The 14,697-nt window shown below is 41.9% G+C and overlaps 1 protein-coding gene across 2 annotated transcripts in view; it reads right to left on the bottom strand.

Moving 5' to 3' along the window:
• Positions 1 to 13,250, bottom strand: part of abcc8 (ATP-binding cassette, sub-family C (CFTR/MRP), member 8) — an 86,551-nt gene extending 73,301 nt beyond the window's left edge. For both annotated transcript variants that reach the window (XM_049575408.1, XM_049575409.1), the window contains exons 1-3: positions 12,918 to 13,250; positions 9,538 to 9,700; positions 3,027 to 3,168 (exon numbers count right to left, since the gene is read on the bottom strand). In XM_049575408.1, coding sequence (XP_049431365.1) covers positions 3,027 to 3,168; positions 9,538 to 9,700; positions 12,918 to 12,938 — 326 coding nt within the window. In that variant the 5' untranslated portion in view covers positions 12,939 to 13,250. The remainder of the gene's footprint in view (positions 1 to 3,026; positions 3,169 to 9,537; positions 9,701 to 12,917) is intronic.
• Positions 13,251 to 14,697: the final 1,447 nt, after the last annotated feature.

The raw sequence follows: 14,697 nt of genomic DNA, 5'->3' as shown, positions 1-14,697 counted from the left end.
TCAAAAAGTCTATTGGATTTACCTTTGAATTTTGGATTATTGCAGAAAAAAGCCCACTGGCAAACAAAGACTTATGATACTTATACATTTTGTTCAGTAAGATAATCTTCACAATAAAAGTTTTGAAGCCTGACTGCAAATGCAGTACAAAGTTAATGTTAGGACATAAACTAACAGTCATATGACTTAATGTTTCTACCAAAAAAAAAAAAAACATGTTTGGCATGATGATGTCCTATAGGCTCATTTAGCCACTTGTTAGCAACCACCTTTTTTTAAAGACACAAAAAGCTTTAAAATTCACAGTGGGGTATTTCCTGACATATTTTATGTCATAGAACAAAACATGAAAGTCTGTTAAGCTTGTCTTAACCACAGACCTTATTTTAGGCATCTCACCAAAAACCCATTAAAAAAACAATGACTTTGAGATGAGGAAACCAAAATGCTAAAATGCTAACTCATTCAGGTCTCATTCCTGGGGCTCTCATTATGTACTCGTGTGAAGAGGCATGTTTAATGTAGAATATGGTTAATAGAGGAAGATAGGTTAATCTACTGTACATTTTGCCAACAACAGGTAAGTATGAGTGGCAGTATAAGGTTCATTGGTAGGTTTAGACATGTGGACTTTCATAACATTTTAACAGATGGATTAATCAAGTCAGATAAAATGTTTGTGGCAATTAAGTCCTCACAAATTTAAATGTAAGACTAGGCGAGGCTAATATTTGTTAAATTAGCTACACTATTTGAAAAGTATTATTTTTACTTTATTTTTTACTCCCTGACAACAATAACGTAATTCATTGCACTACTCCTAATATTACTTTTCCGTTTACAACCCACAAAATTGGTAATTATGTCTTTTCTCCTAAAATTCAGACTTCACACGTGCGTCTCTGTGAAGGGGTCATCCCTATGTTCCCAGGGTTCTATGTTTCCCGGGTTCTATGTTCCCCACTTACAGTGTCAGAAATTAGCAAGGGCCACGGGTCATTTGGCCCGCAATTTATCCAAGAATGCCCCCAAAAGCCATGTTCCGGGGGCCAAAATTGCCCCCAAGTTTTTGAAACAACTCTATGTATTTATATTTTTAACAGTATTACAATCTGACATTAAAGTATAATTTTATTTTTATTAAATTAATTTACCGTCACGTCTACAACTCATTTTCCAGACATAATCAACGAGATTGCACTGATTACGTGAGAGTAATCCGACAGAAAAGGGGAGGGGGCTTTGCTGTACCATAAGTATAAATTAACCATTTCTTGGGTGATCTGTGTCTACACAATGACAAATTAATGAAAAATTAAGGTAGAATGAATGTTAAATTTTAAATTAACTTACTTCCAGGATGGCATCTAAGGAATTTATAGTAATTTGGCTCTTTTAACAGTAAAAGTAACTGTAATGTGGTGAAACATTAGTACTGCTATCAGTAGATTAATGGTTAAATCATCACATTTAAACTGGTTGAATTATAGGAAATCTGAGTGATATTTTGCAACATAACTTTATGTAACCCATTATTTATTTCATTTATAGTGGTTTCTACTGAAGAGTGAAGACATTATCTTAGTTGGTTTTGCTTTTCATGTGCTTATTGTTAGAACATAATTACAATTTTTTGATGGCCCCCAAACATTTTGAAAATGCCCCCATTTTTTAGACTGTGGGGGCCAAAATTGCCCCCAAAATATTTTGTTAATTTCATACCCTGCCCACTTAACCCTGCAAAAAAGCTTCTATGTTCCCCGCTTACACAAAAAGGGTTCTATGTTTCCCGCTTGGTTGAGCAGTCAACATAGAACCCGGGAAACATAGAACCTCTTTTTGTGTAAGCGGGAAACACAGAACCTCTTTTTGTGTAAGCGGGGAACATAGAACCTTTTTTGCAGGGTTAGGTGGGGAACATAGAACCCGGGAAACATAGAACCCTGGGAACATAGAACCCTGGGAACATAGATACGCTCCCCTGGGGGTCCTGTGTTTCCTATGACCTGTATTTTCCTAAGTATCTTCTTTAAAGACAGAAAGTCAGTTGTGGAATAAGCAACATTTAATCCACCACATATCAGCCACAAGCTTCATCAGTTCCTCAGCTTTGCTCTGTAAAGTACAGAAGCTTCCCCTGGCAGCGATTAGCTGACTCACCATTGTGTGAACACATTTGGCTCAAGCTTGAATGTGTTGCATACTCATATGTAAAAATCCCACACTTCCACTGTAAGCAGGAAAGAAAGATTTATGAGCAATTAACAACTAAATCACCAAGTCCAGCTAGCTCGTGTTAGCTGTTAGGCAGTAGCTAGCTAACGTTGAAAACTAACTAAGGAGGGCTATCAACATTTGGTCTAGCTTAAAATTGTAAAGTAAAAAGAAAACACAAGGTGCTCAATCATAACAAACCAGTACAGATATCCATTTAGTAGAGAATATGGTTGAAAAACTGCTGTAACAATTATAACAGAGGCCTACATCACAAAAACAGCTTCTGTCAGATGTCTGCTGACTTAGCATGCTAACAGTTTTAGCATGCTAGCATTTTTTTTTAGCATGCTAGTTTTGCCTATTTTCTGCTTTTTTTTTTTAGCTTTTAGCTAATACTCAGTCAAGTAAAAACTTACCGTAAATATAAACTACAGGAATATATATTTCAAAAAAAGCTTTTCAAGTTGCATTTTTAACTTAAAATTGTGTTTATCTAAAGAGGCAGGCTGCATGGTACCAACCTGTTCTCCAGTGAGTCATTACTGAGCATTTGTTGTATGGAAATTAAGTTTTAAATGGTGACGTGCACCTGCCATCCCAGCAATACTCTGAGGAACTATTGTTAGACAATGAAGCATGCTTCAACTAACATCACATAAAATGCAGTATGGCTCATCAACTCATAGTTGGTTTTGTCTGTTAATCATAAATACACAGCTGTCTCAAAACTGCCATAATCATTGTCAAATGTCATACACACAGCTTTAAATTTCTGGAACCATTTTAATATGATAAGTGTGTCAACATACCCATCAGAGACGATGCCCTCTGCGATCTCACAGACAAGGATGAAGAGCAGGACAAAGGTGAGGAGCCAGCGCAGGTTGTGACCAGGGAAGTGAAGCCAGGTGCTGTGGTGGATGTGAACCTTTGAACTCTGGCTGCCCCAGCCTCAAATAGGAGACAGGAAATAAAAGTTTATTTTTAAAAGCATCATTTTATCCATACAGTCAGACAGTAAGATAAAGGAGTGCCTTGTAAAAACGTCTGCAGAGAGTCAGAAAATGTAAAATTAGATCAAAATGGCAAACGCTTCTGTTTTTTTTTTTTTGACACAATTCACTGTGAGCTACTGTAAATTAACACTTGAAAAAACAATCTTGCAAACACTTTTGACTTCGTGTTTCCTACTCCCGATGCAACCTTCAGCATCATGAGCTGCATATCAAAGCTCTCTCACACTTAAAGCAAGCCTGAAAGAGGATCTGTCAACTTTTCAGAGTTCAGGAAACTTTTGTTGTTATCACTTACATCGCCCGATGCTTGGCAGGCAAGCCAGTAGAAGTAGCCAGACAGCTGCTGGCCTGTGACTGTTAATTAATTTAGCTCTAATTGCAACGACTTTGTGACTTCATTGTCCTTTATCCTCTCTTCCTTCACTTCACACGATGTTTGTGTCAACTATAATATCACAATGATTCAGTCATCAAAGTGCAATGTAATTCATTAATGGCTCATTACTGCTACTGCTGTCACAAAACAAATCTGGGCTCATTGAATTATGTTAATCACTCCTCTGTTGTTGGCACCTTAGCTGTTGGACAGTTTATTTCTCTGAGACGTGTTGGCACAGGCTGGCAGTCTCACACAAACACACAGCCTTAAAACAGGCAAAATTCCTCACATATGTAAACAACTACGTTGATAATCAGCAGATTGTTTCTTCTTTTCTTTTTTTTTTTTTTTAGCAAAAATGCTAAATATTTGCTGGTTCCATTGTCTCAAATGTAAAGACTTGATGATTTTATTTGTCTTGTGTAATACTGAATGAAGCATATCTGGGCTTTGGGCTGCTGGTCAGACAAAACAAGACATCTGAATACGTCAGTTTGAGGTCTAGGAAACTGTAAAGGACACTGTTCCGGACTTTTGGATATTTTATAGGCTAAATAATTAAAGGGCCAGTGTGTAATATTTGGCATGGTTTACTGTCAATCTGAATCTGAATCTGGATATTCTACCCATTAATATGTTTATATAAGTGTATAATTGCTATAAAATAAAATTCGTTTGGTTTTCGTAGCCTTATAATTATGCTTTTATATATATATATAGCAAGGGCCTTGCTTTAGAGAGGTCGCCATCTTGCGCCGCCATGTATGTACGGCAGACCGAGCGGACAATCCAGCCAGCCAGAGAACGCGTTTCGCGTGTATAAATGAACCAACGAAGACAGCGGAAGGAAGGAAGGAGGAGGAGGAAACAGCAGAGAGTGTTAGTAGTTTGTCGATAGAGAGTAGTGAAAAGTTTTTTTAGTTATAAAGTTTGCGAATGGACCACACTTACCACGCAACAGGAGAGAATGAACCCGAACCGTCATCTGCGAGGAAAAGAAGACGCAACTTCACTCCTTGTGATGCACTCTCTGCGGCGCTTTTCCTCCTGGTGATATATCTCCCCAACAATGGTAGCACCGAATCCCATTCTGTGCATTCAGCCTCTCTTCTCACCCGCTCAGCATCAAACAAATGGAGTTCCTCATCTGTATGCTCCGGCTCAAACAGGTATGGCTCTGGGTCTGTGTCCGCTACAAGAAACTCTTCAAAATCGCGTTCAGAGTCGTCCATTGCAGCTACTATAGTCCGGAGATATTGCTAGGCTAAATAAACAGCTGAGCTCTGTTTACAGGCTACGCTGTCAGTCAGTGTGCGGGCTGGAGATTGGCGGAGCAGAGAGGGGAGGGGGGTCCCCACTCGGTATGGGAAATGAGTATGTGTGTATGAAGTGTGTGTGTTACGCTAGAAGAGTCAGAGTTTGGGACGGAGTCTTTTACCCCCTGGAGTGTTACCAGAGTTTTTGGAGTGCTCAAATAAACTGGCCTTTTTCCCGAACACTCCTCTGGTCTTCTGCTCGTGAGGGATTCATTGCAATATCGTAACATGGTTTAGATTTCTAAATAAACATTCACCTCGTCGCAAGATAGACCTACTCCTGAAAAACTCGTGCGCAAGGCTTTTTGTCCCTACGAGGCCGCCGTCATTTACCCGACGGGAGGGGTGAGCGAGTGAGCCCTGCAATCTAGAATTTGACCACTGATGTCACTGTTTTCAACCCATTTTACACACTGGCCCTTTAATTGATTAATAAAAAACTAACTGAATTGGTAATAAAAATAATCAATAGTTGCAGCCCTAACAGGGGTACAATAATCCTCCTCTGTGACCGCTGGTGCAAAGCAAACTGTCTCATAAAAGTGTTGTGGTGCAATTATCCTCTGCAGCATCCTCTTACATTGGTGGCCTTGACGACTAGCTGAACTCGTGAGCCAGCACTCTGAAGAGCAGCACATTACAGAGTTGCAGGGCAGAATGGAGAGCAGGACTACAGTTTATAAAGGTGGACAGAGAAGCTTTCACAGCCCAGAGGTTTGTCTTTGGTGGCAAAGTTATTAGTGAAAGCACTACAGCTCAAGGTGACAGGGCAGAGAGAGGAATCACTGCAGTTTACAGCCAGGTTCAGCTGGGTTATCCTCTAATGTTAACAGACTCACACTGCCCTACTCACCTGCTTTTAGCTTTTACTTTCAGTCTGCTAATTTGCATTATTTAGTTGGACTTCTTCTCCGCAGTTAAAATTCCAGTGTGTAGCATTTACAGGGATATATTGGCAGAAATGGATAAAAATATTTGTTTTTGTTGGTTTATTATAACCTGAAAATAAGAATTGTTGGGTTTTTGTTAGCTTAGAATCTGTATCTGCAACTTCATCACTAGATTAAGAGGGAAAATGTTAAAAATGAGAAACAAAATGTTTATGGAGAAAACTTAAACAATGTTTCTAGAAAATGCCACCTTGTGAGGGAGAAAAATAAGACTAATAGTCTACAACCATGGCAGCAGCTTTGTGAGATATGTGAACATGCTCGCAAAGACAATGCTAACATGTTGACGGTTAACAGTTGTAATGTTTACTGTGTTCACCATCTTAGTTCAGTGTGTTAGCTTGCTAATATTAAGTAGAGACCATCTTGCGTTGGGATCACTCCAGCCACACAACAGCAACAAGCAAATGTGGGCCAGGGGCATAAAGTGGGGGGCAATGATCCCTTCCCTACCTTTTATGAAGGGTGTAACGATCCATCGATCCGGATCGATATATCAATTCAACGATCAATGATCCAGTATCATCGATGCAAAGTGAAAACATTGATCCATATCGTCATCTTTGGGATACACTTTTAATTTTGAAAGTCTTTGTCACCATCAAACAGCAACAGGCAGATGGCAAGGCACAGGGACTGTGGCTCAGAGGTAGAGCGGGTCGTCCACCAATCAGAAGATCAGCGGTTTGATCGCTGCAGCGCTTCTCCAGTCTGCATGTCGAAGTATTCTTGACCAAGATACTGAACCCCGAATTGCTCCCGATGATGCTTCCATCGCTGTGTGAGTTTGTTAAAAACTGAGTGGCAGGTGACACCTTGTATGGTAGCCTGGGCCACCAGTGTATGAATGTGTGTGTGAATGGGTGAATGTGCCTCATAGTGTAAAAAGCGCTTTGAGTCGTCCGATGACTAGAAAGGCGCAATACAAATGCAGGTCCATTTACCATTACAAAAGATAACATTATTTACTCTGGAATAAATCAGAAGTGTGGAAATAATTTGGATTTCGGAGAAAAAGGGGCCAACAGACAAAACACATGCCCTACGTAAACAATGCTGTTACGAGATAAACCACACAAAAATTACCCACCTGGACGAGCATCTCACTCCACTAACTTCTCACAACAGCAGCATTAGCTGCTCTGTTTGAACAATGTTGGGCTGAAAAAATGTGCATGCAGGCTTATATTCAACCATGCTGCAGCATAAATAATAATAACGCTACATGTAATTTGTTAAGCTATAAGTAGAGAAAGAAAAGTCTGCAAGCCGTTAAGTTAATTTATGCAATGTAAACATGCTAAAGTTAATTTCGGGTCACAAAAACAATTGTTTTGTCCATGAACCTTGTGTTAATGTGTTGTCAATTCATACTTTATAGCTGTTGGGAGAAGGTTGCGTTCACGGCTTTAAGCCAGATAGACCTGAAGTTTTATGAAAAAAGATGATAGTTTGGGTTAAAATGAAAAGATTTCTTTCAGGAAGGACTTTCTGGCAGAAAGCCCTGAAGGTTAACTTAATCCATGTACTGTTTTATGTGAGTTAGTGGAGTCAGTTTAAAGTAAACGTCACTGCACTTATTGTTTATGTGCTTATTTTATCTTTCATGGCCAAAAGCAAAAAAGAAAGGGGTGGCAGCTTCTTCTGTAACTGATTGTGTTATATCGGCATTTAATATTGTCTCATATTATTTGCAATATCTGCAAATATCGTATCGTTGTCCGAAGAATCGATATAATATCGTATCATGATGAAACTGGAGATTTACACCCCTACCTCTTACCCCCTACTTCTAGTGCCTCAAACTGCACCCATCTTTAAACTCCGCCTTTATTTTGATCTCACCTACACATAAAGTTTCGTGACTGCATCTTGCACTGCTGCGACACTATAATGGATTGACAAAATCTGTCCACAGACAGACAGACAGACAGACATATAAACACCCGGCAAAAAACTCAAAATGCCTTCTGTAGTAGCTCCTGCTTCAGTAGGTGTCACCAAGAGCATATTTTGCCATGATGACACACACACACACACACACACACACACACACACACACAGACTCACAAGTTAAAAAACAATACAAGACATCAGGGCTTTATCACAACTGGTAATTAGGACTAAACACCGAGTACGCCTGAGGCTGATGGGAAAGCCCTCAGTTTAGTAGGTGTTTGGTTATAAACCGAAGTATTCTGCAAACAGAAATTTTGACCTAATGATGGCGCTAGATGAAAAGTTAATGAATTGCTTAAGCGGTTACAGTTCATACTGAGAACATGAACATGTGAATCAAATTTCATGGCAATCCATCTAATAGTTTTTGAGATATCCCAATGTGTACCAGAGAAGCGGACAGACCGACTGACATTACCACCCACAGAGCCAGCATACTGTTAGTATAGGAGCCAAATATGTTATTGGGAGGTTTGCTTCTGACTGTAATTCACTGTGTGGGCATTGGGGGGCGCTGTGCTGTCACCTGGTGAGTTGAGGTATTTTAGGATGTGACCTCACTATGATCATCAGGTGTTTGACCCGGAAGGGCAAAAGGTTTTTGACCGCTGTGGCGCTAACTGCCGGCGTTTTATTTGTTTGAGTTGTCAATAAATCCGAATTATAATGCACCAGAAGACCAGCATCCGGACTCTTTTACTGAGCATCAAGAACGGTAACGTTAGGGTGAGAAACCAGTAAGTTAGCGAGGCGCGTCAACCAGGTTACTCTGGGTCAAGCATCTCAGTAGCTAGTGTAAGACTTAGCTCCTTTAACAGTTAGCATGGCCAAAAAGAGCTGCCATCTAATAGTACATAACAAAGTAGAGTGACACAAATGACACTGAAAGTTGAGGTATGGAAGAATAGCCTCACTACAAAACATCCACGCACACAAACAAACAATAAAGGCAAACAATATCTCTGTGTGTTAAATATAATCATATAGGCTGTACATTCTGTCGACAACAGGCTCACAGAGATACTGTCAAACTGTTGTATGAAGTGACAAAGTGTTTTCCTACTTTAAAAAAAGCTACACATGGTGTGTACACACACAGACATGTGAGGGCAGATGATGAAGCCAGAGCATGTGTGACGGTAGCAGCAGAGTGTGTGCAGCGACACAGAGCTAGTCCGTTACACGATGATGATGACACTAATGGAATGGCTAGCAGCCAGGAAGGGAGGCAAAAGAGAGGTAACCTAATGCCAACATGATGCCTCTGTACACCACATTCATCAGAGGAGTCGCATTTAATATGTCTTTACATCCATACCATACTAAGGAGACTCACATTTCTATTACTGGCTATGGGACAGCAAACACCTACAGTACAGAGAGGGCATCTTAACTCATGCACAGTCAAAGTGTATTAATGTGTATGGGCACTGTAATGGAAAAAAGATATTTAAAGTTATGCTTCATTTCATCTTTATACAATATACACTTGCCTATATATCATATGTTAAAGTAATCTGATAGAGAGATAACTGAGAAGGGCAGCTAGAGAACATGTTAAAGCCCATCAATCTTTTTTATATCCCCCGGGAGTTGTGCTGACACATCATCAAAGCATCAGCTTGTGTGCTAGGTGTGTGGTCTGTGCAGGGATGTGTGGTGCGAAGACGCTGAGGATCTCACCTCTCAGCGACACTCACCAATGAAGAGGATGGGGAAGGTGATGAAGAGGAGGAAGACATGTGGCACCACATTGAGCGCATCCAGGAAACAGCCGTTGTTCAGAACCCCTCCGTCCACGTTGTAGGCCACCGAGTTATTCTCGTTCCCACAGAACGCCAAGGACATGGTGGAACCGGGACTCTGCAGGGAACCGGTCGGAGGAAAAGGAGGAGGAGGAGGAGGAGGAGGAGGAGGAGAGAAAGAGAGATTTTAAATAGAAGCTCTCAGAGCATGTCGTCTTTTTAAAGGGAACACTGATGGCGTCTTCAGTAGATAAATCCCACAGTGACCTCCTTCCTGCTCCCTCTCGAATCCAGCTCCCAAATTTTAGATCCAATAAAAGAGAGGAGTCTGAGGGAGAGAGGGAAGGAGGGAGAACGGGGTCAGAGGCAGTCACAGTCCGGTGCAGCAGCAGCAGCAGCAGCAGCAGCAGCAGCAGCAGGTCTCTCTCCTCTCCCGCAGTCTAAGCTGCTTTCTCTGCCATGCTGGTGAGAAACATCTGCATCCCGTCCGCCCGCAGTCCTTAGACATCCTCTAAAACTGAAGCTTCACTTGCCGCTGCACAGCTCCACTGGAATGCACTCAGACACACATACACACGCACACAAGCAGACACATACAGCTAGAGCAGCGGCGGCATTCTGCAGTGCACACTGCTATTCCTGTCTCTTTGCAAACGAGAGCTCAAAGTTGACCTTGGAAGGCGAGAGCAGAGAGGAAAGAGTGTGCAGGCGAGCTGGAGCTACAGAGCTACTGAAGGTGGGGGGGCGAGGACAGGAGGGAGCAATGAATGAATGATGGAGAGAGAGAGAGAGAGAGAGAGAGAGAGAGAGAGAGAGAGAGGGGGTACAGCTGCTGAGAGAAGTGTGCAAACGTTGGAGGCTACAAAGGTACGTGTGTAGCATGAGCAAGCATGCTAATCTTAATCCCAACACCACGTTTGCAGGAATTACATAACTCTTCCCCTCAGTCATTTACCACTTCAGCTCATATTATAACTACAAGACTTCTAAACAAGAAAGAGCGCAGCAGTGACTGAATAAGTAGGCTGCCCCGATAAGAAAGAAAAAGGGATGTAAAATATTAATGAATTCCTGGGATGGATTCATTGTGCGTTCAGGTCCTGCGGGAAAGGTCCCGCTGCAGCCAGTGGCAGCTGACTTGCTCAGAGGGATCAGCGAAGAGGCACATGGGAGCAGATTTCTGATAATCCATGTATCAACAGGGACAGACTCATGGCCTTTTCCTCCTGGTTAAAATGATGTATGGTTAATATAATCCACTCTACTGTGACCTTCACATAACAACAACAAGGAGATAAGCTTACTGTAAATGTAATGAGCAGTTTACATGGGTGCTTACACACAAATATGTGAGCCGGGGTGCGTTCAAGTAACAGATAATGCACTCAACCGTGCTTAAGTTGTTGTCAAAATGTGGTGCTGTGCTGGAAATAGCATAAACTAAACTGAGATCCAATGACATTCAGTTTTATCCCCATTTAAATGTCTGTCTGACTGCAATCTGCATTAGACATTGTCGTCCATTAAACGACATCCCTGAGAGACAAAGTGCTGTCATAGCTATTGGCATATTGTTATATTATAATGTTATGTAGTATGTCTAATGCATTATTTCCTTAAAATGTCTGGAGGTGCTTTTATAATTACATTACAGTGTTATTCTAGTAGCAATAAAGAGATAAATCAAAACATAAATGCACGTGGTGATCGCTTTGTATTTAATCCAGGCAGAATTAAAAGTTTTAATTGACTTGCAGCAACGGTGGCAGTCTAAAATTATCTCTGTGTGAGGAAAACCATGCTACATGTTAATTAAAATGTTGGATTGTTTGTGTAAATGCTGCCATATGTCTTTGCAAACTCCTATCCTCAGTGGCGTTTGCAAACCTGCGGCAACAACAGGCTTCTCACTGCAAGCACATAGCTATGTCCAGATTTCTCGTGTAGGCTTAAAGGAGTATTAAAAAACAAACAAACACCAATTTGTTATCTTTCAGGAGGCTGTTGTAAGGCTTGAAGCAATAAAATGTATAGAAAAGAGGCACCAGACGTAGCTGAAAGTGAAGAAATTCTAGTTGAGTAGTTTCATTTTAACACCCAACTGAAGCCACATCCTCTCACTTCCTGTCCCACATTAATTATCATCTTACTCGGAGGACCGTACTCATACCAGCTGACAGTAAATAACTTGGCAACACATAGGGGTTTTAAACAAATCAAGCCAAGGAGAGGGGTATGTCCACAGACAATTGAAATATGTGGCACAGCAAAGCACAGACTAACCAGATGTCACGTCAGCAGGGGTTTCACCAATTCAGTGGGAATAGATTTCAGCTTGCAATATACTGCCAACACCAATTCCTCAATTAGAGATTATCAGACTCGATTGCAATGCCCTGTGTCTGTATTATTATCTTTTTTTTTTTTTCAGCTGGGAAAACTGGCCGAGCTATTGGTTCTGTGGTGCCCTACATATGAGATGAGTGCTGTCCATCACTGGATTGCCTGAGGGGGGGAGTGGAAGCTTCAGTGTGTGGAGAAAGAAAGAGAAGAGGTAGAGGAGCTGCAGCCACTCTCAGAGGCACTCAGAGAGGAAAAGGGTTAGTAGAGCTGGAGGGCTTACAGCTACGATCAAGAGAAATGCATTCCTAAAATCATTAAAAGTCAGCTACAAATAGAGGCTCTGCCATTGTTAGGTGGTGACATCATATATGGGTTACAGAAGCACAGATACAGACAGATGCCAATATAACAGGGCTGACTCTCTCTCTCTCTCTCTCTCTGTGTGTGTGTGAGAGAGAGTGTGTCAGTGTGGTTATAATTTTGTCTGTGGGAGTACAAGTGAGGACAAGAGGTGGATGTTAAATCATGCATCGATCTATGTAAAGAAAGGAGGTACCAGTGCTGCAACTCAGCTTTTACAAAATGTGCTCCATCTGGCTGTGTGAATGTGTGACCACGATGCAACAGCACAGCCGTGAATCCAACACATCCAGTATTTCACACTCTCCCATAACTCGCCCCTAGAAATGAATCCCAGGGATGTAGCACACTGGCACACACACACACACACACAAGGGTTCCTTAATAAGCGTGATCCAAAATGACTTGTAACATCATTAGACAGGCCTTTCATCTGCAGCCAACTCAAGTCTGCACAATTATGTATGCAAATGAAAACATTTATGTCCCTAGTGGATATTCAAATAGGCCTATGACATGTAGGTGTAATTGAGAAATGCCCCACAAGTAATGCCATGCTGTGTGTATGCAATGTTAACAAAGTGAGAGTATCGATCAGTGTGTGTGACCAGGTGACAACCAGCAGCTCTTACCGGTTTATATCGAGAGATCATTGTGTTTCAGCAGCGTTTCCCCGACTCCAGAAACACTCTCCAACCCTCTTCAACACTGTCACATCCGTCGCTTGGGTGTAAAAAAAAAAAAACAAAGAGGTAAAATCTCCCAAACTGCAGTCTCTCATGTGCTCGGAGTGCAGCCGACTTCTTGCTGTCCCACTTTTTGTTTGACCATCTGAAACACACGCGGGCGGCGGTTTAAGGGTGGAGGCAGGGAGCTGTCCACGGTCCTGAACCCGGGTACCGAGGAGGAGGAAGAAGAACAAGAGGAGGTCAGATCTTCCACCCGAGGCCACCTTTGGGCTCAGTCATGAACCGACCATCGGCGGGTTACAGCAGCAGGAGGGTGGGGGGGTGGGGGTCGCTCAACCAGACATACCACAACCACAGCGGTCGATACAGCGCTCGTAGCAGTCACGTATGTCATCATGTAGTGGGAGCGGATGACTGCACGGGTTATATAACAATGAAATAGGATGCTGCACAGCGAGGCTGCACACATGTAACAATGTATGATGGGTTTTTTCGGCTTTTCTGATTTTTTTTTATGGCCTAAAATTCACATTAATGACAATTAACTCCTAAGATGTGAATATAAACTTGATTGAAGTCGATTTAATGACAGTCAGGTTCCTTAAAAGCAGAATTATAAACACAGTTGGGACTCCCTCATCCTGTGAGAGGCTTAGTATTCAAGAAGGAGCACGTCTGCCCCCTGTGGACATTTAATTACAAAACTGTATGGCTCCCCAGGCTCGAAGTAAATCGATGCAGAGCTGGTGAAAACAACGCAATGCAGGAGGTGATGCAGGGAAGAGTAGCTTACCTACAGCACCTTGTAAATGGGTAGAGTATTGGTTATCCACCTTTAAAACAATAACACAAAGAAAGGAAAATCCATATAACTTTTATGAAAATGTGGACGGATATTAAGTCATGACTTGTCCTAAATTTATTTGTCTACATGGTAGAAAACAAATCTTATGGAATTTTCCTCATTATTTCTAGGATTTTTAGGATGGCAAACATACACCAATCCGCCAAAACATTAAAACCAGTGACAGGTGAAGTGACTAACTTTGATTATTTTGCTCCAATGCATTGTTCTGCTGAGATCTCTTTGGTTCTGGTACTCATGTGGATACCACCTGATATGTTCCACCCACTCAAACACTGTTGCAGACTAAGTACCCCCCCCACTTGCCAACAGTACTCCCCAATGGTAGTGGCCCCCCAGCAGGATAATGCACCATGCTACATTGCAAACATCGCTCAGGAATGGCCCAAAGAATGTGACAAAGACCTCAAAGTGTCAATCTGGCCTCCAAATTCCCCAGATCCCAATCTGAATGAGCATCTGTCGCACGTGTCATTAACCCACCTCACAACCCACTCGACTAAATGGATCTGCTGCCAACAGACTGGTGCCAGATACCGCAGGACATTCCCAGAGATCCAGTGTCAATGCCTCAGCAGGTCAGAGCCAAGTCTGATCCAAGGAGGCCCCACCTTGGATTAGGAGTACATTTGGGGTACTGGCACATCACAAGAATCCTTGAGCAGATTGGGACCTGGGAAATGTAGAAGCCAGGTCGACACCTTGAGCTTTTTGTCACACTCCACACGCCATTTCTGAACAGTTTTTGTAGTGTGGCATGCTGATTTTCTCTGCTGGGGGGCCACTGCCATTGGGGAGTACTGTTGCCATGAGGGGGGGTACTTAGTCTGCAACAGTGTTTGAGTAGGTGGAACATGT

This window comes from Epinephelus fuscoguttatus, linkage group LG4, assembly GCF_011397635.1.
Source record: "Epinephelus fuscoguttatus linkage group LG4, E.fuscoguttatus.final_Chr_v1".
NCBI classification, from domain to species: domain Eukaryota; kingdom Metazoa; phylum Chordata; class Actinopteri; order Perciformes; family Serranidae; genus Epinephelus; species Epinephelus fuscoguttatus.
The sequence above is the reverse complement of the archived record's forward strand: the minus strand, read 5'-3'. Positions and strand labels throughout refer to the sequence as shown.